The 24,951-nt window shown below is 34.2% G+C and overlaps 1 protein-coding gene across 1 annotated transcript; it reads right to left on the reverse strand.

Moving 5' to 3' along the window:
- LOC123709242 (phospholipase B1, membrane-associated-like) lies at positions 1–23,880 on the reverse strand. The gene is made up of 7 exons (XM_045660394.1): positions 23,671–23,880; positions 9,396–9,648; positions 8,955–9,124; positions 4,306–4,522; positions 3,115–3,260; positions 2,211–2,379; positions 1–1,305 (listed from the first exon to the last, which is right to left on the reverse strand). The coding sequence occupies exons 1-7, from the start codon at positions 23,746–23,748 to the stop codon at positions 1,139–1,141; spliced, it is 1,200 nt and encodes a 399-aa protein (XP_045516350.1). The 5' UTR covers positions 23,749–23,880; the 3' UTR covers positions 1–1,138.
- Positions 23,881–24,951: the final 1,071 nt, after the last annotated feature.

Consider the following 24,951-nt stretch of genomic DNA (forward strand, 5'->3'; position numbering starts at 1 on the left):
GAATGGCACTTAAGAACAAACTTATAAACTAGTCAAAGTTTGATTTAAATTACTATAGATAACATGGACCAAACAGAGGCTAAAACGAAATATACATACATCCAATACCGACCATCAATAGTTGATAAAATTAAAAATAATTACAGATTTCAATGCGTTGACGTTGTCAACTATTTTTAGAAAAATTCATTACAATTATATTTATTGTTAACGGTTGTCATGACCTCATAGACATTTACAATAAATATGTTCTTGCTCTTAATAACGAAAACTACAATATGAAGTACGTGTTAAAAACTTTTCCATTCCGGAAACGAAGGTAAGACAAAATAACAACAAAAAGTAATGGACTAGTCCCAGACTAGGCCTTTGCTTTAATATAGATTTATATTATCTATAGCTTTGGCTTAATTATATAACTATATACATTGCACTAACAGCGGTACCTTAAGTCGTTCATTAATAGATAATGGTTACTTAAATACGAGTTATCGTATTTAAATCTTTACTAAACGGTTGGGTATGTAAATATTCAATTCAATTCAACAATATAACATCCTTTTGTTAATGTCCGTTAAAAGATCGTATTAAAATAAGTTAGTGGTGATATATATACAGTAAAATCTTGAACTGCCTCATGCTTCCTGAAGTCGCTCTTTAATCGGATAGTTAATTATTTATAATTGCAACAGCTTTCATGCAAATGCAGACCTAATTAAACTGACGACTCTGAGTATGTTAAATTCAAAATCATTTATTCCAGGAACATAATGTCGAAAAAATTAGTTTAAAAATGCTTCAAATTGTAAAACCTTTAATATTGTCAAGGTTTTGTCTTAAGGAGGTGTTATTAAACGAACTGGCGCCTCCCATGGACACCTGCAACACCTGCACACAGGAGGCTTGCAAGTGGGTTACCGGTAGTGATGCTCGTCTCTTGAAGTCCCATAAGACTCATATGTGTTACAAAAGCTAAGTTTCAGAATAAATAAGCCGTTCCGAGTTTATTCCTCTTTTACATTCGACATCGTAAATCTCACGGGACTAACATTAATTATAAAACTAAGAGCACAGACATTATAAATAACTAGCTATAATTAGATACTCCTGTGAAATCCTACATTTGAATAAATTATTGTCACGTATCCTGTCTCCCTGTTTGATAAAACATCTGAGAATTCTTGTTGGTAAAGATGTAAGGTGTCTGTCGGGAGGGACATCGAAAAGAGTTCATCAACACGGGAACAGCGTTATCCGATTTATTTCCCACAGGCTCAAGTAGATTGTTCCAGAGAAGATTGGCAGCTGAAAATAAATAAACTCAATTATAATTTGGTAAGATAAATATTTCGTAATAATATATTTACTATAGATGATCATAGACAAATGGTAGAGACGTGAAGATAGTCCAAATGGATTGATGGCCTTGCAGATTGACTTACTATAATTTAAAACAATGTTTACGACCGTTAACCAGTGTTTAACGTGGGGCCCACGTCCCAGATTGGGAAACTCTTGTTCCTATTGTGCCACCTCCTTGCGAAGGTTGGCGATCATCATGGGTGCTTTACTTTTGGATGCCGCGCTTCTAAACAAAGCACCAAGCTTTGACCAAACCAGTGTCTTCAGTTTTTCAACCAAGACGTGCATCTCCGTGGCCAGGTCTACTTCTACGTCTGCCACTTTCCCTTGTATAGTTGAGAGAGCTCATAATTTTAGGAGTTACGTAAAACGTGTCTAAAATGCTGAAGTTTCCTTTTCTTAATCGTCATAAGCACTTCTTTCTTCATCTGCCTTCTGTCCAGCACGGTTGTTTTTCGTATTAGATTGTTAATGCTATTCACACATTTACTTAAGTTATTTGGAATTTTAATTTCACATTACATTATGTTTTGAAAATTTACTTACAGTTTTTCGTTAAAATTTCAATTATTTATATAAAAATTTCATAAGAATTTGAAAAAGTTGGCATGGCAAAAAAAAGGTTGGGAACGAGGAAGAATTGGAAAGTAATTTACCGTTTAAACCTTTGACTCTAACGGTAAATCACACACAACCGTCAAAATACTTCTGATAGATAACATACAATATGTGTTTACTTGTAACTCGTAAATTGTCTCTGAAATATAACCGGACGAAATATATACTATACTCCCATTATTTCTTGTTAAAATAAAAACTGACACAAATAATTAAGTAATTTATCTCACCAAGTGCATGCCCCTTCTGGGAGAAGTGGAAACAGTCGTGAGTGATGTATGACTGGTGTATGACTTGAGGCAAAGGCTCAGTGGGAGGCATCGGAGCGTTAAATAGACGCATGAAAGGTTGTATAACTACTGTGAAGTCGTCGCGTGTGTCATACCTTCCACTCTCGATCTGAAAAGGTTTTTATCAAGATTGAATTTGACAGCGGTATCTACCAAGGAATGTAAAGAATAATAAATTCTTTATATGCAAAGAAAGTGGTACATACAGATTGATTAATTATAGAAATCCCCACCATCAGCCATATAAAAATAATATTAATTATCATAATAATAAGAACATTAAATTATTTACAATTGTTGTCAAAACTATGGCGTATATTATCATATCTAAAGTTAGGACAAATAACAATAATATACCATCTGAACCGTAGATTTTGTTGTTGCCATTAAAAATAGTTAGGGCTTAGCGATCTTAACACATTTGCAAAATATGAATTACATGTTTGGTCACAATAATTTTTCTTCGATATTTATCGAACACACATACATATCATTATTTAGGCAGTTTATTCCGACAGAGGCATTTATACATATTATAAAAACCATATTTTCTATACTAATAATAATAAGTCTGTCCGGCTGTCCGGACTTTCTTTCTTTGTGCGCATTTAACATTCGCTCGAACGGTAAAGGAATACATCGTTACGAAACCGGCTTGCCTTGGACCCAAAAAGTCGACGGCGGTTGTCAGGCACAAGAGGCTGATCACCTACTTGCTTATTAGATCGACAAATGTTCATGAAAAGGATACATAAGAGATATCTGAGGCCCAAACCTAAAAAGGGTGGAGCGCCACAGATTTCTTATACATTTAAAAATGTAGTATGTGCAATTATAAACTTACTAGAGCCATTTCAGCGGCTTGATAACGCCTTGCCTGTTTCACGAGGTCAAGTAGCTCCCCACCTCCGCGGTGGAAGCAGCGACAGAAGAGCGGATGCATCAGCCGACACATTAGCGGTCGCTGTACACGGACTGATACAGATACATCTAGAATGAAAATGTTAAATTAATATTGCTACTAACACCCCGCAACCTTCGAACTCGGACTCAAACGCTTGATTGCGTTTAAATCACTGCTTAATTAAAAGAAACGTCTGTGTCGCAGCCAACTAGTTTAATTAGCCGTTTAATTAACAGCCTAGTCTCCTTACTAAACAGCGCGATTCAACTAGCCGATCTGAATGATTTTTAGCCATTTAATCAAACAGATAGGCAAATGACTTGAATCGATTACGTTATATTACATTATTATATACTGTTTATTTCAATTTAGTTCCTTTCTGCCATCTACTCCAAACTGTAAATTTTCAACAAATTTGATGATTTCCCAAAGTTTAGTAAAAGATGGTATGGAAGATTTGTAGAACACGTACAAAGTTAAAATTTAAATATATTAAAAAAAAAGCAGCTCTTACGTCAGATATGTCAGCTTTTTTATTTCTGTCACATTTTAGGCCATTCGTACGATATTATGAATGTATTAGCCAGACAGTTTATTTATTTATTAAAGTTTACCACACCATAGTATACGGTCGACCATCTACGGTCTATTTTACAAAATCTTCCATCTAAAATGTATGACAATTGAAGTAAACATAAGTGTTTCAAAGAAAAAATACAATAAAAACATAAACAAGATAAAATAAACACACAATAAAATCAGCAGAAATTTTTGGTAAAGCAAAAAAAGGAAAAAAAAAGAAATAATTAGCAAAAATGTTATTTGCATTTATTTAATGTTATAACAATCGCTACGGCTTCGGCCGCTTAAACGACGCTGTTTAGTAAAGAGGGTAGGCTGTTAATTGAACGGCTAATTAAGCTAGTTGGCTGCGACATATCCACCGTGCACAATATATTTGCTTCCAGGTTTGAATTAGTTTTTTCTTCACTAACTCGTTCCTTGAATATTACTTGCAACGAAAAATATTGTTCAACATATTGTTACAATAGAATACAATCATATGACCGTTTGTTTCTTACTCCCAAACTCCAACTACTGTAACAACTCAAATATAGAAGTTTGCCTCACCCAATACTGGAATTAAATTAACTATGGTCCGCGGCAAATGTTCTTGGAAGTAGTCGAGGGCCCTAGCAAGTTTCCTGGCGTGAGCCGTCGGCGACCAGGAAACTGGTGAGAGACAGGATGCTGAACACAGATCGTTGGCACCGATGAACACCGTAATCATCTTCCAGTCGCGCGAAACGTCTATATCGGGCGACGAGCGGATTCTCGCTACAAGTATCTGGAATGAGAAAACAAAAATTCAAAGCAAAGAGATATTATTGATTATCGGAAATCGTGTTCCTTACCTTACCTTACCTTACCTTAGCGGAAAGGCCTCAACTTCTGGGCATTATGATCCTATACGACGTACTCAATAATAATTGCGTCTTTACAATTGCTGCCCTATAACCTTTAATATTCCTTTGACAAGGACTAGAAATACCCACTGCACTCAGTTCCTCCTACAATTCATGACTGCACTAAACATTCATTATTTAATCGGCTACTTGCTTAAACACATAGGCTTTAGTTACACGCGTTCTCTCTCATGTCATGGTTAAGTTTGTAAAGCTTCTAATTGGCATTTCGATTTAAAAATAGTGGTGAGAGTGCCATGCTCCAAGTGGGAGTGCCATGCTCCTAGTGGGAGTGCCATGCTGTTGCTTTCGGGCTTCAGCCAATCGGGCAAGCACGACCGGGGCAGTACCACTGTCTCACAGAAAACCGGCGTGAAGTGATGCAATAGGTTCATCTTATTGCACTCGCGTTTCGTGCGGTGAGTGAGACTCCCGGAGCCCATCAATTCCCCCCCCCCCAGAATATGAAGATGCAGTTTAAACAGAGATTACCCCAGGGGGGTACCACACGTTTCCGCTGTGCGTCCATCATCGGAACAATCAGTATTCGGTGGTGGATGCACAGGCTGCCCTTCGTATTCTGGGGTGGGCAAAAACTGCGCGGGGCAAACGGAAGAATTTACCGAAGGCATCCCCTTCCACGCTCTCAGTGGACTTTACCAATGTTAGGGGGCTCAACTCTAATCTTAACGCGGTTCACTTTCACCTCGAAACTGCGAAGCCGGCCTTATTCCTCCTTACTGAGACTCAGATATCCTCCCCGGCTGATACTTCCTACCTCTCCTACCCGGGGTACAAATTGGAACATTCATTTGTGCCGCGGGCGGGAGTTTGCGTGTACGTCAGAGAGGATATCTGTTCTCGTCGCCTCGGGTCGCTTGAAGGAAGGGACCTATCTAGCCTCTGGCTGCGCGTAGACTGCGATGACCATCCGCGATTCTACGCATGCCTGTATAGGTCCCATAGCGGAAATACCGAAACTGAGCGACTCATTGAGCACATCCAAATGGCTACGGATTCCCTGCTCGAAGGGGTTCCTACCGCTGAAATCGTGATACTTGGCGAATTTAACGCTCACCACGCCGATTGGCTCGGTTCGGAAACCACCGATCACGCGGGAAGATCCTTTCACGACTTTTCTTTAGCTTATTTTTATTATTGTTAAGTAAACTGTAAGGTTTTTTCAAAATAAATAAATGCACAGACAAAATTTAAGTTAACGCATGATTTGACATCTGGAAAAAAGTTTAAGGTTTAATATTAAGCACAAATAATACGTAACACTGAAAATGTTTAGAACTGGCCAGTTAGAAACATTGCTAATGAAAACTTTCTTGAATTTCAATTTAAGAACTCTTTGGTAACCTAATGTAGAATATTGCATTCATTTGTCGTTTGTTTTTGTGAATTGGCGGAAAATTTAAAACTCTTGTTACACCTGAAAGTGAACAAATTGTCGGTCAATGATTTAATATGACTTTCGTTGTGGGCTTATTCAATAACAAAGCTATGATAGACTGCGATAAGCATTTCTTAATGAAGCCGATAGGGCATGCCACTATTTACAATTGGTTTAATGAGTGTAAGCGTGGACGTAGCAATCTCAATGATGACCCGCGTGAGGGACGTCCTTTAAAAGCGACTACTGAAGATATGGTGTTATCTTCAGTAGTCGCTTTTGCTTGTGCTGTGCGACATGATAGAAGAAGATAAGAGAGTGACCTATCAGCAGATACGGGCAAGCTTAGGCATTGGTATGAGTCAAGTTCAAGAAATATTACACGAACATTTAGGCGTCTAGAACCTTTGTACCAGATGGATTCCCCATACTTCGAACCGACGACCAGGAACACCTTCGTATGGACTGGTGTCGCCAAATGTTAGATAAGTTCAACGGCGGTGACTCATTGCTGTATTTGACATCGTCACAGGTGATGAAAGCTCGACATATTGCTACAAACCCGAAAACAAAAGACAGCTCAGCAGGTGTTTCCTTTCAAGGATCGGCCAACTAAGGTAAAGCAAGGAAGAAGTCAAGGAAAAAAGAGGATTACCTCGTTCTTTGGTTGGAAAGGTCATGTCGCGACAGTTGTGCTAGAAAATGGAATGACAGTTACTGCAGACTGGTCTGTCAATCGCTGTTTGCCTGTTGTCTTAGAAAAAATTCGACAGCAGCGCCCTCAAAGCAGGTTCCTCCTTCACCACGACGATGTGCACTCCGCAAAACGGACTGTTGATTATTTGACTATGGCAGGTATCGAGATAATGAGTCATCTGCCATACATACCTGGCGCCCTGCGACTTTCATTTATTCCCAAGAACTAAAGATACAATTCGAGGGATTCGCTTTACGAGCCCTGAAGAAATGGTGAAAGCGTACGAAAATGCCATATAAGAGAAGGAAGAATGGGCCACTGCTTTTCTGAGTGGTTCCATCTAATGCAACGATGTGTAGAGAGGAACGGAGATTACTTCGAAAAACAATAAAAGTATTGGCAACTTTCTACATTAAGCCGGTTTTTATTTTCTAAAAAAATTCAGTATAACCTAGGTATAGGTAATTACGTTGCTTCTGTTATACGAGTAATAGATGGCGCCACAAAGGTTAAAATACATTCAACATTTAAAAACAGACCAAATTCATTTATATACATCAACACACAAGCTATATTGTTCAATTTTCAAACAAATATCGCGGTAAGCACGTGATTGCGAAAGCTTTGCTCATCCCAGGATCACCTTGGTGTATGCTATATTTGACAGAATATCGTGTCACGTTCTCTTAATATTGGTTCAAGGGTCTTAACCACACGCTTGTGTAAATTATGTTGCAATTGGTAATCCCACAAAAGAAATTATTCACGATGTTAAGCTGCGGCTACTTTATGTTTTAAATGCTTAGTTATTATTATATCTATTAATTATTTCGTAATCCGACAGCTAACAAAAAATATTTATAATACCAAACTATTACCTACACTAAAAATATAACTTTGAAATGGTTCAAACATTTACAGAAGAGAAAAAACAATAAAAAATATTAAATACTTTAACTAAGTTCTACCTAATTTGGCTGTTATGCGTCGTGTGCTATCAGTCATGCGATCAGGCGGATCTGTCGCCGAGAAGCTACACAACAGGGGAGTGTCAAATCCCCTATTTTCCTAAAAAGGGACCTTTATTTGCTTAAAGGGCTCAGCGACACTCACCGCGCTCGGGCGACGACTACTAAAATACCCTCAAGAAATTTATGGGTGAGTCGAAGCCCGCTGGCCGGCAGGCGTGAACCGCGTTACCTCTTGTGCTATATATCTTATCTTGCCAGTCTTGAGTTCCAGATCACACCTAGCTCTTTCGAAAATCTTTCCGATTTTCGGAAGGGATCAACAAATAATTTAACCACTGTTTGGTCGGATCTTACTTCGTTCCGGATTTTCGAATCTGTGTAAAGTGTCCAAAAGCCCCGTATCTGTGGTTCACACACGTTGTTATTATTCTGTGTTTTAGATACATAGAATAAGTTATATATTTTATGCATTTCCTTGCATTCAAACTTACCAGTACATTTCTTAAATATTATTGTGACCGCGGGACCACTAACACATGGTCTATTAACTTTTCAATTTGGCCACTTAAGAACTTACGTATGTCGGTTTGAATACAAAACACCGTAATTATGCTAACATCACTCGATTTAATTCATTTAATGACGTTTAATCAACGTTCATAGTTAAAATTATAAAAGAGATTGCTTTCTTTATTTTTATCATTTTCACAAGTCTGTAGTCGGTGATGTAACAACATGGTCTGATGTATCAAGAAGCCATGACTTGGAATCATAGTAACTGAAGGTACTTTGTTTAACATTTTTTTGCGCCGTCATAAAAAAATCAAGAAACATTTACAAACGAAGGCAGAATCCGCTGATAAACGTAAAAATAGTAAGAAATTTGAGCGTTTTTTGAAAGAAATGCAAATTATACAAATCATTCTTTATATTATCTGACATTTTTAATGAGAAAGAGAAGTATTGGCCCAGTGTTTGCAAGGTTCGACTTTCATTACAGGGGTCGTACATTCGATACCCGGCTGTAGGAAAATATTCTGAGGAAACCGGCATGCAATTGACCCGAAAAGTCGACGGTGTTTGTCAGGTTAACCACCTACTTGCCTATTAGAAATAATCACGGAACAGATCATTATTTGAGGCCCACACCTAATAGGTTGTAGCGCCATTGGTATATTTTCCATCAGAATATAATTTATGATAAGTAAAGTATTTTGTAAATCATTTTTTTTATAATTTTTTTTCACCTTAGCCTGTTTATAAGCATCTTGGTCTGAGGCGACGGGAAAAGCAACGTTGAGTCTTGAGTTCTTGGCCAACCACTCGCCGGTGCCGGAAGAGTAGCCACGAAGGTTTGGGTTGTACTCCTTTAAGATATTTGGTAATGTTAGGAACTCACGCCACGTGCTATCTCCGCCTGGAAGAAGACATTATCGTGTACTGTTATCAAATATTGCAGTGATTTTCAAAAATATAATTAAAATAATCCAAAAAAGGCTTTTTTGTAAAAAAAAATTAGTCATCTCCAAAACACCGTTCTTTCATTATTAAAAATTGAAATTAGATATATCACTACAAGACAAATTGTATTGCAAAGATAAAATTTTAGTATGGACTAAATTATGCCTCAAAGAATGGTTAGAAATGCACAGGTAATGATTTGCCACATAGTCAAAACAGGAACTTACCGGCGCACCAGGATACACCTCGATATTCCACTACAGCACCAAGTGCGAACTCCTCCAAGGCTCCGCTGCCAGCAACCAGAGAGTCTCCGATAGCCGCCACCACATCGATATCCCCTGGCCGCAGCTTGTGTACGCTGGAGGGCACTTGCTTGCTACGACCCCAGTGGAGGGACTCTTCACATGGGAAAGGTGTTGTTACTGATATAGCTCGCTGGCGACGCACATTGGATTTACGCGAAGGGTAGTGGAGTCCCTGTAATTGTATAATTTTGATTAATTAATCTTTATTATCATCTCGAGTACAACTCGATAAACAATAACTTATATAGGTTACTAAAATAATACTGAATCACACATAGTTTTATTTTTTATATTACTCCGGCTTGTAATATTTAATTATGGTAGTAAAATTTCCTCGATGCTATATATATATATATATATATATATATAGAAGTTATAAGAATTTTGTTTAAGTTTCTCAATCTCGATTTTATCGCCGAGCTTTACTAGACTGGAGTTTTTAAAAATCGACTTAAAGTACTACTTTAGGAAAAAAATATTAATCTATGAATAATTATTTGCGTGAAGCATTATAATTAATATTAATTTGATAACGTAATAATATACTTACACAATATGATGATGTAGTGATAAAATGATATAAGAATTGACTATAATGTTATAACTCGTAATGTAACTTCTTTTCTACCTTTTATGAGAAATTTGCACGCCATTACTTGTGGCAGAATATGCGAACTTTAGATTGTACCAGCTTTACATTTTCGTACCATATTCTTGCAAATAAATTATTATTATTATTACTCGTGTATATACACGAGTAATAATAGTAGTAAATATACTAAGTAATAACTTAGGCAGCATTTAATCATCTTCATTTTATTCAAACAAGTGTTTTATTATACAACACTCATTGGTATTCGAGAAGTCTAAGACAAACACTTATAATAGTATCAGGAAGACCATAATGGCGCTCCGAATGTCTCACTTAACCACTTGACCCACTCACGTCTCACGCTGTAACGATGACCAAATAGCTCATAGACACTTAAAATAGTACAGTGAATTTATGTAATTTTTTTATTTATTTATGAATGAAAAAAACATGTATGAAAACCCCATAGTATGTATGGAATACATATGGAAAAAAATCTTGTGACATTTGTCTGTGATTTTCTGTCTTTGTATTTTTAAAGTTTCCCTTAATTTAATATAGTCCCTGAAGAATAGTTAACAGATATTGTTTTAATAAAAATAGTATATATATATATATATACTATTATTATAGTATTATGACAACCTACTTGGTTTATAAGTACTTAAACACAACTGTACTAATCTGAATAAATTCCTTCATTATTACCCCCGAGCAACATAATTATTTAAAAAATATGTCCCGCACTTTGGTGTGTAAATTTTCTAGTAAAATTAGATTTATTAAGGCAACAAGTGGCCTTATAATAGACATCATCCTAACGTGTCTGTGAAGTTTGCAGACCACTTACCAGCTGAGTACAAAAAAATATAATTCAAATTAATTAATAACTTAATTTAATTAAAATTAAGTTCTCATAAAGAGTTCTCAAAAATCAAAATACGTTATATCAATTTAGATGCGTCTAAGCGCATGCTTATGAATGTCAAAAATGGTTAGAAAATTCCCGTAGTCTTGCTACGCCACCTATTTTGGGCTTAAACGTCCATACGTCTAGAATAGTTAACATATGAAGTTTAATAATAATAGTAATAATGTACTTACTAGGTTTTCCTTTATCATTATCCCATTATGACATGCGCTGATTTAAAAACCATATGGTTAATTATTCACGACACTCAGAGACGCATATTTTTATATATAAAATACGTAACGAAAACATTAAATAGAGCTTTGTGAAAAAAGCTCTAAGAAGTTGAAATAAATTAAAGTATTTTTTACCTTGGTAAACATTGTTAAATACTTATCTAGTAATATTATTTGCGAAAATGTTTAAAAGGACCACGACGTGAAAACCCATGTTACATATGTAAATGGTGGACAGTGACTTTGACCCACTTGTCGTGTTAGATCATAGCGCCCTGCGACCGCATAGCACGCAACGCTGCGCCCGCGCACTCCACGCATACAAACCATACGAGAAAGCTACATTGTACACAGTTTATTAACGAACAGTAATAAAAGTTTAATTATGACTTAAGACATTGTATTGTAACAGTACAAGAATTAATGAACAGTATCCTATATCGTTGTTGTACCACTTTGTGCTGACAGATAGATCAAAAAGACCCGTAAATGGAATTTCCCAGTGGGAACAGAAGAACCTGCCTGGTAGACAAGTGGAAGAATTTGAAGAAGGCCTTTACTCAGTCGGAGGTCATGCAATGTTAACCATAATGACATGGATTAAATGTAATCTTGATTAAGTAGTACTCGATTACAGGCTACTACTTATTTAATAACTATAATAACAAAATGTAATGCAATTGAAGGCAAATATCAAATCCAACATTGGAACTATTAAAAAAAATAACATTTTAGTGTCTTTCTAGAAACAAATCCAATACTTTCGAAAGTTAATTTTTTTTTGGTTTAACCACAAGTTAGTATACTATGACATTACAATCAAAATTGTATTCGTAACCCCGTTAGCCTTTTTAAGTAATGTTAATTATAATTTTTAATTCCATCTTCGCCATACGCCTCTTAATGAGTGTTTTGTAATATCCATCGCTTTTAGATATATCATTAAGCAGTTAAATGCGTAGTTAGGTATATTTAAATTAATTACATGTATTGATAGTATTATAGTTTAGGCGGCGATATTGCTAGTAGTGTTTTGTTGGGTAATCATTATTGTATGTTTCTCGCAAGTGATACAATACTACGAAAATAATGTATATAAATAATTAGATTAATGCAGGTTGTACATGCAAGTGACAGGAAGTAGATATTTTAAAAGAAAGTGATGACAGAAAAATAAAGTGTAAAAGTATCTGAAAATATGATTATTTTTATTATAATTACAAACACTTTGCACCGTAAATACTGTAGTAAAGTTAGATTTAATAAGGTTAATAAGCGATCAACATCTAAACAGCGTAAGGAATAATATCAACATTCTTAGTTCCTTCTTAAATCGCCAATGCACTTCTGACATTGTATCCAATGGAGCTGGTATTAACTTTAGATCCAGCCCACACAGGTACAGTAACTTAAATAAATATATAATATTCACAAAGATACATACATGATCTTTACAGTACTAAGATAATAGGATAATTTCGAAAAAGATAAAAAGATACAAGGTGTATCTTATATCGCTACTGAGAACTGACTCTGCGCACATGTTAAGATGTCGATATATTGTAATAATACTTTATTAACGGATTTATTTATTATTTACGTAACTTGACGTTTCAAGAGCTTTACAAAAGTCGCAAAACGTAGTTAATGTTTTATTATATATGTATTATAATAAATACCTAAACGAATTAGTAGCCAAGTCTGGTGCTCGCTCAACCAATAAGTATCACAATACAGCAAGAAAATGCTGCCAGCACTAAAGTTACACTGCAACAGGGACCATGTAGGTTAAGATTATTATAAATACTGTTTACTTGAGTGTGGAAACAAATATCTCGTATAACTGAAAAAACATTTTGATATAGTTTTAATAAAACTTCGTAAAGTTTTAAGTACTTTACAAAAGTCGCAAAACAAATTATTATTTTATAATTATAACAAATAGCCAAATGGATATAAATTAGTATATTTATAAATCAAATATATATTCATATATGCATTCTTCCACCTTCACGACATTACTGTGCAACTTTTGTTGTTTCAACGTTAATAAAAATCAGAATTTTCAGCGTTTATAAAGTAAAATACATTAGCAAGCTATTCATTTGTTATAAGTTTTACTTTTTACTCATTAAAGTAATTATCTTTATATTTGATTAGAAGAATGATAAGTTATAGATATAATTTTATAAAAAGACACCGCCCATACAACTCGTTAGATCAGTAATCTTTGAATGAGGCTCTCATCAATCAAATGCCTGCCTATCAATTTATTATTAATGTTCCGTACAAAGTTTGAAGCCTACTCCGATATACGAAGTTTACCGATACTAAAGTAAATATGGTAATTTATTTCATTCAGACAAGGTAATTTTTATTGTTTCTAAATTATCATACGAATAGGATAATTTCATGTTGTTAATGTAATGAAAATTTCAATCGAATGAAATGTATACAAAGAATTTTATTATTTAAGCTCCCAGTGGAGGTTTTCCAAGAAGATAGAACCTACAAATATTTTATGTACTTCGCTCTTAAAGGCCAATTAATTGTCCAGGAACTGCGGTAGCTGCCTTCATGGCTGTCCCGTAGGTTTTTTAGGTCCCCATGTTATAAAAATCACCAACAAGTGTTTGTCTTGCTCTTACTTGTGCTTTGTATGATGCGCTCTGCGGGGCCATCCACATTAATTGGCTCGTATCATTTTTGTTGAAGTCTAAAATTGAAGATAAAACAGTTGTACATAACTTTGCTCTGTTGTCAATTGTTTCCGCAGCTTACTCGATAAGGTATTTTTTGTGCAGTTATCAAACAAAGGGACTCTTTAAGGCATACACGTGTATCCGCGTTATTCTAAACTACACATTCACGGATCTCCAACGCCTAACAAGCGATTATATGTAACCCGGTTCCCATCGATGTTAAAAAACGGAAGTTTACCAATACCATCGTTAGATAAGCTTTCTAAATTATTAATTTTTGGACACGTAGATGATTCTATTTACACACAATGAATTTATTTCCGAGTTTGCCGATGACAGACTTAATTGTTGTTTCGACATGCTGTCTAGGAGATTTTGCATATTTTTATACAATAACTTACGCAGTCCAAAGCTTGTCATAAAGATAATTACGCTTTTGTAGTTTTAAAATTATCTACGCATAGCATAGATGTAGACATTTTCCACCTTACCAAAGATGTGAGGTAATATTTTTAGAGAACTTTGACTTTATTTAGCAGTACTTGTTGTAACATTTTTTTTTTCTTTAAAGTATTAAGTTATTGTTTGGTTAATTCAGTTTGTCATGTTCATCTAGTGTTAGTTAGTTAGTGTAAGTGTTTTCTTTTATAATATGTAGATATGTGTAGATGTAAAATTACTGACAAATAAGTACATAATTATGTTGGTTTTTTGATGTAAAAAGTCGCAATGAATTACACCTTAGTTGCCTTTTATTACGGCGTACTCAGTCTTCCTTCGTTGGGTATGCGATACTACCAAATGTCTATGCGATTTATGTTCATATCACTCAACTATCTATATCAAATAATTATACGTTTAATCCAACTTGTCACATCGCGGAGTCCAAGAATGACGATAAACTCGTTAAATCGGTGAAATTACGAAATAGACAAGTGTTAGTTATATAATAACCGGTTAAAAAATGTACCGTTTAATCCGCTTCGCGCTTTTCTGTACATAGTCACCTACATAGTATGTCACAACGAAAATAATTTTGATAATTATACATAAAATATTCGCCAAAATTAGATCACAGTTAGGCTTATAAACTAGGGAGATACCAAATGATATGGTTTTACTATTTGCTAATCAATATACGCGATTACTAAGGAAATAGATCACCATGATAGCTTTAATGTGATAATTGTTTCAATGAATTGAATAAAAAACCAACAATATTAGTTTTTTTAATAACAGCGGGCAACGGGCAGGAGACTACCTCATGTTAAGTGTAAGACCATGGACACTCTCAATGCCAGAGGGCTCACGAGTGTTTTGCCATTTGCATTATCATGAGTCGAATTGGTTCGGGAATAGGTCCTTTCCTTGAAGCGCTCCAAGGCGACGAAAATAGACATCCTCTATAACGTTTTCTGAAACTGCCGTTCGTGGCAAACAGGAATGTTCTAATTTGGGTTAGAGAGGTAGGAAGTATAAGCCGGAGAAGATATCTGAAGAAGTTTGAGTAACGAGTTACAAGGAGAACTGCCAAATATATTATAATTTAAATAAAACAAACCACTTTATAAGTTTTAAAATATCTTAATCCGCATCGACCATCGACTTTTGACATCAATTATCCGCAGAATTCGGTAAAGAACACGTTATGTTAATATCCCCGTTAGTGTTTCATAAGAGACGATGTATCAGACGATACGTCGCCAATTACTCTACGATGGGTGCAACATTTATAAATTTTAAGAGGTCTGAAAGCACAATATTTTATTATGTTAAAAGTGAAGCTTAGTTCAAAGTTTTTGGTGTCAGCTTTTTTAACGACATTGATATAATTAAATCATCTACTTGAAAAAATCAAGAGCTTTTTAAAAATGTCTACACTCTTGTCTTCTTGTTTCGACTCTAAGTCGTCGCGGTTTGAAAATACCCCCAACCGGCAAGTTTCTGTTCCTCAATGATGGTAAAAAGTGACTTTTAAAGACACTTAGCTGTGAGGACGGACATTGAGATCATAAAATACTAACTTAGTAAACATTATTTTTCTAAGTAATACCTTGTAGTTGAAGAATCTAAGCATAGTATACATTCGTAAATGGAAAACATTATTTGCAATTGACGTTTGTTGAAGGTTATATAGATATATGCAATTCAGAATATTTTTTTAATAGAACACAAGGCTCATATGATGTAATTGATAACATGGACACTTCCAGAAGACTCGCAAGCGTTTTGAGAATTTGTACGGTAATAATTTTTCTATAAATATTTATATTGTCTGTCTGAATTACATATTTACAATGAAGCCGGTATCATTTAATTCTCTGATAAAATCATCATCATCAATGCTTATACCGCCCCTTGTGGACCTTAGCCTCCTCAAGTACACTTCGCAATCGCAATCGATCCTGCTTCCCGCTAACTCATAAAATACCAAATGGTTTTTTTAAGGATTTTACAATAAAACTTTGATTTGATTTCTTGAAAATAGTTTAAATATAATTCATAATTGTGTATTGTTAATAGATCTCAATAGATTATGTCACAAATGAATCTTGCCAAATTACACGAAAGCACCCGAAAGCTTGCAGACAAATAATTTCATCATCATGTAATATAAGCGGCGATTCAATTTTGATGTAACAATTAATAACGTAAACATGCATCGAGAAACAATAAAATAAAGGTCATTTCCATTTATAAGGCTATCGTATATGTCGCAAGGCTGTGGCAAAATACAGTTTAGTGTCTGTCGAACGTTATCTGTAGTAATAAAATATCTGTAGCAGCGTTTTGTGTAAAATTTCAGTCTCAGGAAGGTGACCAGCCTTATCTAATACATACCCCTTACATACATAATCTAAGACATGCCAGTTTGACATGCCATGACATTTTCCTTTATTATACGAGAAATTGTTGTGGCATACATTAATTGGTGAACAGCATTCGAACGCAGACTTGGTTGAAGGACACGACTAGTCAATGCACCAACACTGATCTTGTATCTTGTTAGATATCTTAATGATATTTAAACATTAACTAACAGAGCGATGATTGCAGTGAACTTGCAACTAAAATTTCTACTTTATTAAGTGAGTCTCACCGGTAGTTTCGGAAGAGAAATAACATTTATAGAACGGGAGTTTAAGAGATAAATTCCAGTGATTTTAATCAATAAATCGTTTAGGATCTCCGCCATTAAGTTGTGCAATAGGCTGCCCGACTCCATACGATTGGCTGCCTCCCAAACGTCATGTAAAACTCTTCTGCATAACCATATCTTGACTGGAAGAGATCGCTTGTTAGCGATTAGTCCGCCCGTTGCATCCATTAAAATGTTTATGTATTATTTGATTTTACATAAATATAACGAAGTGTAAATAATTATTTAGACACAAAACAATGTCGTATTGAAATTATACAGTGACAAATACAAGTAAATTTTGTACTGGCTTAGTTATTAATAGCATCTCTGTAGCCTTGACCAGCGCATTAGAAGCTAGATTTGACTGTTTGTTAATAACGTATTCTGAGGTATTCGTCTTGCATTATGTTTCTAAACAACCTTGCATTTCGTTTGTAAATAATATGTTATTTCGAGAGTGGAATGAATTTTTTACACTTTCAAATTAGCCGTAAATCCTTGATAAAATGTCTTAGCCATGTGTAAATAAATAGCTGTAATTTACGCATTCGGTCCCGTGTTCATTTCTATACGAATTCAAACTAATAAACCTACCGCAAATTAGACATTTAATTGATAAAAAAACAGATGCTTGATCTCTATGACAACCGTTTCTCGCTTAACATCCCACTTATTGAGTGATGATATGTATTTAAACCCTTGACTAAGTAAGGCAACGCTGTTCTTTATTTCATTTAATTGACTTACTAACTAACAATATTTTGGAAATACTGAGAGACGAACTGTATAATTATGTTGCCCCACCTTATTACTAAATAGTTCCTGCATCAATAATTATTAATTCGTCAGGACGTTGTAATATTGTTCGGTGTGAAGGCCAAATGGTTAAATAGCAATAATACACGCGATGTTAATAGTCTCATTTTCCTATGCTAAATAGTATTAAGCAAAGGAACTCTTGGGCATACTTAATCGGTGGTTTTAGCATGACTTTCTGTGCTATCAGATGGAACTTAACTGTCAACATAACAGATCCTGCCTACCTCTAAAAACTTAACTTAAACGCAATTTTACTTTTATTTTGGAAGAGTTATTGATATGTTATGGTCGGCATATAGAAGATAAAGGCCATGCAAAAGTAGTATACGCGTAAAAGTAACGTTCAAAACTCGGCCCGCTGGATATTTTATGTGCGCCATTAATACTAGGTCATACGGCACAGGGGAACCGTACTTAACAGTAATGGTTCAACACAACTTATAATCGAATAGTTTTTTTACTTTTTAGAACAGCAGAGTTTTTTTAAAATAGAAATACGTATATTGGTTTATCGAGAACTTGAGAAGCGTACCGTGGAAGTATTTAGTACTAAAGCGGGTATGTAATATTGTGTAGAATGTTTTTACTTTCGAGCTGTCAAAAACATTAATTGTATTCACGTAAGACCCAAAAGCGACGTCGTGGTTCATACATAGATGTCTCTTCAACGACTTGCAAACAATTAGCAATTAGCGCCATCTCTGTTTAACTGAATAACTAAATGTTTGTAAATTCAGCAACAAAAGGAGTTACGAGATGGTGTTGAATGGAGTGCTATAAAATTAAATGACATACAATTTACGACAAACGCACTACGCATATTCACCTTTAACAACCTATTGTAAATATCCGGCTGTGTCATATTGGTACAGAATTTAAGACGTTTTCCGTATTCCTTACAGCACTTATGGCTACTTAACACCATTACTATGGAGCATGCTCCCCATGGAAGTGTAATTATAATAATAAAGTTCCAAACTTTACAAATGTTGAATATAAAATTTAGATTTGTTACAGGTAACTAAAAATATTTATGAAAACAACAACACTACTTAAGTACATAATACAATGTATTTCCAGAAAGGTTCAAACATTTACAAAAGGAAAAAAAATAATACATTTAACTACGTAATACCTAATTTGGGTGTAATGTGTGATGGTGTAAGGTTATAAACTTCTTTTTTATTCTTACCTGACATCCTAACTACCTTCAGTACCTTTGATCGGAATCTCTTCACGAGTAAAGGCCTTTTCCAGCTTTTTCCAAATTTCTCTATTTATGACTTTCTCCATTCGCTTTCCACTAACGCTTATATATCTTCTTCCCACCGTTTCTGGACTCTTCTACTTCCCCTTGGTCCTTTCTATATAGTTGTTTTTCCATATTTTATCAGTGCCTATCAATTCGAGTTAGGCTTCAAGAAAAACCGGCAAAAAAGTCAAACGAATGAACACGGTAAGCTTGTTAGCTAATTATTACGCTTGTAAGCGGTTCTCAGACGTAGTTTAATAGTATAAGTAGAAAAGTAATGTATTTGGTTTTGGTGTTATAAATGAATATGATTTTTCAACAAGTACATTCTGTCTAAACTTGAATCTATAAAGATTTACAATCTAAATTCAAGATGTATTATTAAGATTAAGAATTCTTCCCCCGTATGTGACAAGATACATAATTGTTCCACATGTCTCTCTCGTAATTCGCCAATGTTTTTGGTGTTAGCTAACAAATAACAGTCTATTTTTCTTAAAAGAAGCACAGACTACATGGTATAGTTTTTCTTTGTATGAATAAAATTAGGTTATTTTAAACGATTATAAAGATAAGACTGGTGAGTTAAATTAAAACGATAACTTCAGGTTTTAACGGAAACGATAACTATAATAAGAGTTAAGATTGAAGCACGACTGAACGGTGTGCAATAACCGTGTTATAAATCGTTTATCAGGTTTAGTAGGTAAAATTTATCTGAATCAAGTACAAAGCCAGATAATATTTTATTTTACGTTATAAATAGTTCATATGTATTTTTCATTTAATAAAAGTTCTGAAACAACGTGTATACTTAAAATATGACATCACAAATAGACTAGGAAAGGGTTTTTTAAAACTTCCATACAAAATATATATTTATAGATTCTTTATTTTTATTGCAACTTCAAAATTATTTTACACAGAAACATTTTTATGCCTATAATCTCTTTGCCTTTAGTATTAATAGTTACACAAAAACAACAATTATATTAAAACATGTATATACGTTAGCTATCCCATATAGGTATTAATTTGCAATTCGTTTTATCGATTTAAAGCTGCGTATATAGTATTTTCTTTATGTAAGAGTAGGCTGCAGGCTCAGTGTTAAGTGATACCGTCGCCCATGGACACTCACATTGCCAGAATACTCGCAACTGCGATGCCGGCCTTTTAAGTATTCTGTACGCTTATTTCTTGAAGGACCCTAAGTCGAATCAGTTCGGAATTACCTCAGCTGGTTCTACATAGTGGTGGTGCGAGGCAAAAACGGCCTTAAGAAACGCTCAGTTGTGGAACGACCGACGTCAAGGTGGTGATGGATGGTATCTTGTATTCACATAAATAGTATTAGGTAAGTTGTGGTCATGAACATACACACCTAACAGCTAATCAGTAGAATAATATATCACCTATAAACTTCACTTAAGCCTAAACGATATTTGTTTCACATAACAATGCAATCAGCTCTGTCAAGATAACAAAGTTACGATGTAAATATTTCCGCAAAATATATTATTTTTTAACAAGTGATGAAATCACCAAAACCCTCGAACTGTAAAATGTTAATGGGTCCCCTAAACAGGTTTCAGGCATTGACTTAATGTGACGCAATAGGTCGTAAGTGGAGCACCAGCTTTTGTACTTGGCAATTATTCCGCTGCCAAAAATTAAGAGAAATATATACTTCATACTTCTGGACTACTTCTACTTTTTTCTTCGAGGAACTTTTAGTGAAGGAACAAGGAAGAAATGTTTTCTTTCACATGCAATTTGGTAGGTAAAGCAAAGAAGGTTAGGTTTTAGCAGACGTTTAAAGTTCGCCCTGACTTATCTAAAATATTTAATGACATTTAAATTGATGTCAAAAGAAGCGTTGCGAATATCAATTGAAAAGACGACATTAAAAAAGTAAGTTTAGTTTGATTTTGACACTTTATATTCACAGATAATATTTTTTTTATAAATATAAAGTAATTTGTGAATTAAGTTTAATATACGTCTAGGGTTGGTCGTGTTTTGGGTCTAAAACATGCTTCAGAATTCGTATAATCAAAACAATCCTGAATCATCGGCACCTAGACGGGCTACGGACGTATGATCTCCGAGGATTGAAAATTAGATGTAGTTATTAATAGGAACACTCTTGAGTAATTAAAACAATACATTATTTCCGTAATAAATATAAACTATTTTACTAATGATATTACGTCCTTTTACTAATAGGAAATGTCACATGAGGTCGCTATAAACTAACGAATTCTTAAATGCTTGCGATATCTTTAAGCTCATCACGTATTGCCAACTTCGCGACATACATAAAATACGCATTTCAAAATCTCAAAAACGTAGCACAAAATTACATTCCGTTTTCCTCTTGCAAATTACGGGCACTAAATGTTGTAAGAGCACATCAAGGATCTTCCAGATATTCACGTTTTTATCTTGCACAAACTGATATAATTATAATTTTACACTTCAAATCTCTAGGTTAGATTAAAGATTAAATGTAAAAATCTAGTAAAGTTTGTAAATAGTTAAATTTAAAGAATAACAACACTCATTTTAAATGAGAAAGGAATTATTTTAGACACTTATTCTTTCGTCTATATGTAACCTAATCCAGACTGTTACTTAAACACGATTTAATTTGATTATTATATATTATTTAATTTTCGTCCATTTTAGAGAAAATGTGGCTTGAATCACAAAAGCAACGCAGTACAAATAAGCATTTATGTAATGTAATCCGTATTGATTCATATCGTTTGATGTATAGGTAAATAGGATGGAGACACGTTATATATAAATAGAAATCATTTAGTAAATAACTATTATATAAGAATTGTCATCGGAGCCAACAAACATCAAGAAACTTTCTAAAATTAAATGATTCGGTAATTCTTAATATTTTCGACAAGACCTTTATAACCTAAATTACTGTAATATCCGTTTCCTAAAGGTTTATCCTGGGCTGGCTTTTAATAAGTCATTTATATTAAAATATGTCGAAAATTAATCATGGTCTTGTCCAAACAGTTTTGAGTTTGTACTATTTTTATTACCATAGTGTTTTAGTTCTGTCATTTATGCTTCATGAGAGATAGTCTGGACAAACAGAAGAAAGAAATATAGAATTGTCTATAGATTATATTGTTTCATATCAGACAATTGACATTTGTGAGAAAGTAAGAAAAAGTTAAGTTAAACAATTAACGTAACGCGTAAAAGATTTATTATTTTTGAGGACTTCATATAGTTGGATATTTAAAATTTCGATAAAAATATTTCTTGCTTTATACTCGCCAAATATGTTATGTATCAGAACACAAAGCGGGTTTTCTTTAAATTGTAATGGATTTATACTTGCGACATGTATACGCAAAAACACAGACATGCCATATTCAACCGCCCAATTTAACAAAATATGGCATGTCTGAATACCAGCATTGTGGCGCCATGGATAATTAAATGATAACCTCTCTATATTTGAAAGAATAAAGTAATTCCGATATTAATTATGTGTTTTACATTCCTCAAACAAATATATAAAGTAACGTTATATTTAACATCGGTTACGCTTCAAAATAACACTATTAAAATTTTAAAAACATCAGATTTTATTCAAAAAAACTAACCTAACTACGTTGTATCTACAGTGTTCTGTCTCTTGCTATCAAATTAGATTCATGTCGTGATGAAAAGAGACTGATGGAGTAAGTCTGATTTATACTTTAAGAATTAATTAGAGTCAAACATAGGTGTGTATAAATCTTTCATAATAAAACTTTCTGTAACCTTCAACAGGTGCTTACAACATTCGCGGATTCACTGATTGCCAAAAAGCCTTAACGTACGGGGTTTTTACTTCGCGTTACCAAAGCGAAAGGATATTTGCCGCTGGGGTTTTTATTTTTATATATCATAGACCTATATTATATGGATTTACATATACTTTTTATTTGTCATGTATCCTTTTAAGTTTAATAACTATATGTAAAAAAAAATTCTGACAGTGCTGTGACAGCTCGAAAGCGATAAAGCAGCCCAGTTGCCGTCCTTTTCATTTAATTATGTTGATTTTTTTTATATTGTTACGCAACGAAGTGTTAATAAATAAATATATTTTTGACTGGATCTATGTTTCTATTAGTATATATTCGCAAAGTAATATACTTTCACCTGTTGAGATATTTAAATAACTACCTAAACTTATTTATTGCAATACTATTTACACGATTAAAATTCAGCGATACCGTAATATTACATATAATTATATTTAGTTATACTAATAAATATTTACGTTATCCAATCAGTACATTACGATCTTCTAATAAGTGGTTATGGATTAGGATATTGCTATTTCATAATAAAAGGCCTATAAGCAATTAAATACCAAGTATAAATAGACAAGCCAGGGCGGCAGATATCAACAGGGAAGCATAAACCATGTATTTATAATTACTTTACGAATTAATATGTAATCTTGAAAATACATCCAATCTTGTCTTTAAATATATGTTTTTTAATCGACTTACCAATTCACCGGACCTAGGAAGACTGTTGTTGTACGCAACAACCTCATTTAGCAACAACAAAAGCCCGGCAAGCCACATTTTGTCAACATCACGATTTAACACAAAACATTTGTCACTTAAAAAACATTCTACACATCGGTCTCGAGTTAAAAAAATATATTCAATCTGTATTAATTTTTTTATCCGACGCGCGTGTGTTTCTGCCTGGTTGGGCGGGAGTCGTTTGCGCACGCGCGCGACTGCGCCGCACGCGGCTTATTGCTTAACAAATGTTATCAAGTCACGACCCCGCGATGGGCGATGTATCCCCGTCGTCTCATTAGTGACACTAATCAATCGGCTGGAGCCTTAATCAGATTTAGAAAGCGGTTAAACCATATTTTGACGTTTTGGAACACCATGTCCAACAACATCATGTTTCTGGGTACATGATGTAGCTACTCAGTTTTGAAAGTCTTTTGAAATCATAAATAAGACACATACCTTAGGGTCTACCCATTCGACCTAGTGAGAAATCCTTCAAGAAAAGAGCGTAGCAACTCTTAAAAGGCCTGCAACGCACTCGCAAGCCCTCTGGTAATGAATGTACATGGACGGCTGCATCACTTAAAAACAGTTGAGCCTCCTGCCCGTTTGCCCCCTATTCTATAAAAAAAGCTAAAAGCTCCATAATTCTATAAAGTTATGCACGTGAATATTAAAAAATTTAATTCTTATGAACATCTTATTTAATTTGAAATACGTATTTGAGTATAACTTTACAAATATGTATTTATTCCTTTATTAACACTTCTTCGCATGTACAAAACTAAAATACAATTGAAATAATTAAATAAAAAGGAGGGCAACTGGCGGCCTTATCGCTTTCGAGCGATCTCTTCCAGACACTAACAGCGAGATAAAAAAATAAATTAGGAGATTTGCAAGCGCAAGAAGTGCAGAAATACTCATATAGTTATTTCGACAAAACTAATGAAACTAACAAAAAATGCAATAAAAAGAAATGTAAACCGTGAACTACATAATAATAATTAAAATAAAGAACACATGAATGATGTGCGTTAAATGATTATAGTTGATTGAAAACTCATTTTTGATGCAATTATACATATGAATTAGCTAAAATTTGGACATTCTAATAATTTATAATGTATTCAGTTCAAAATTACGTCACAGAGAACATAGAATCTAGAGACATAATCAAATCTATTTCATTTAAAAATTCTCAGAGACATTTTAATGTTGTTTATAATTTAAAACATGAGAAAATTATTAATTAGC

Source organism: Pieris brassicae, chromosome 1 (assembly GCF_905147105.1).
Source record: "Pieris brassicae chromosome 1, ilPieBrab1.1, whole genome shotgun sequence".
Classification (NCBI taxonomy): domain Eukaryota; kingdom Metazoa; phylum Arthropoda; class Insecta; order Lepidoptera; family Pieridae; genus Pieris; species Pieris brassicae.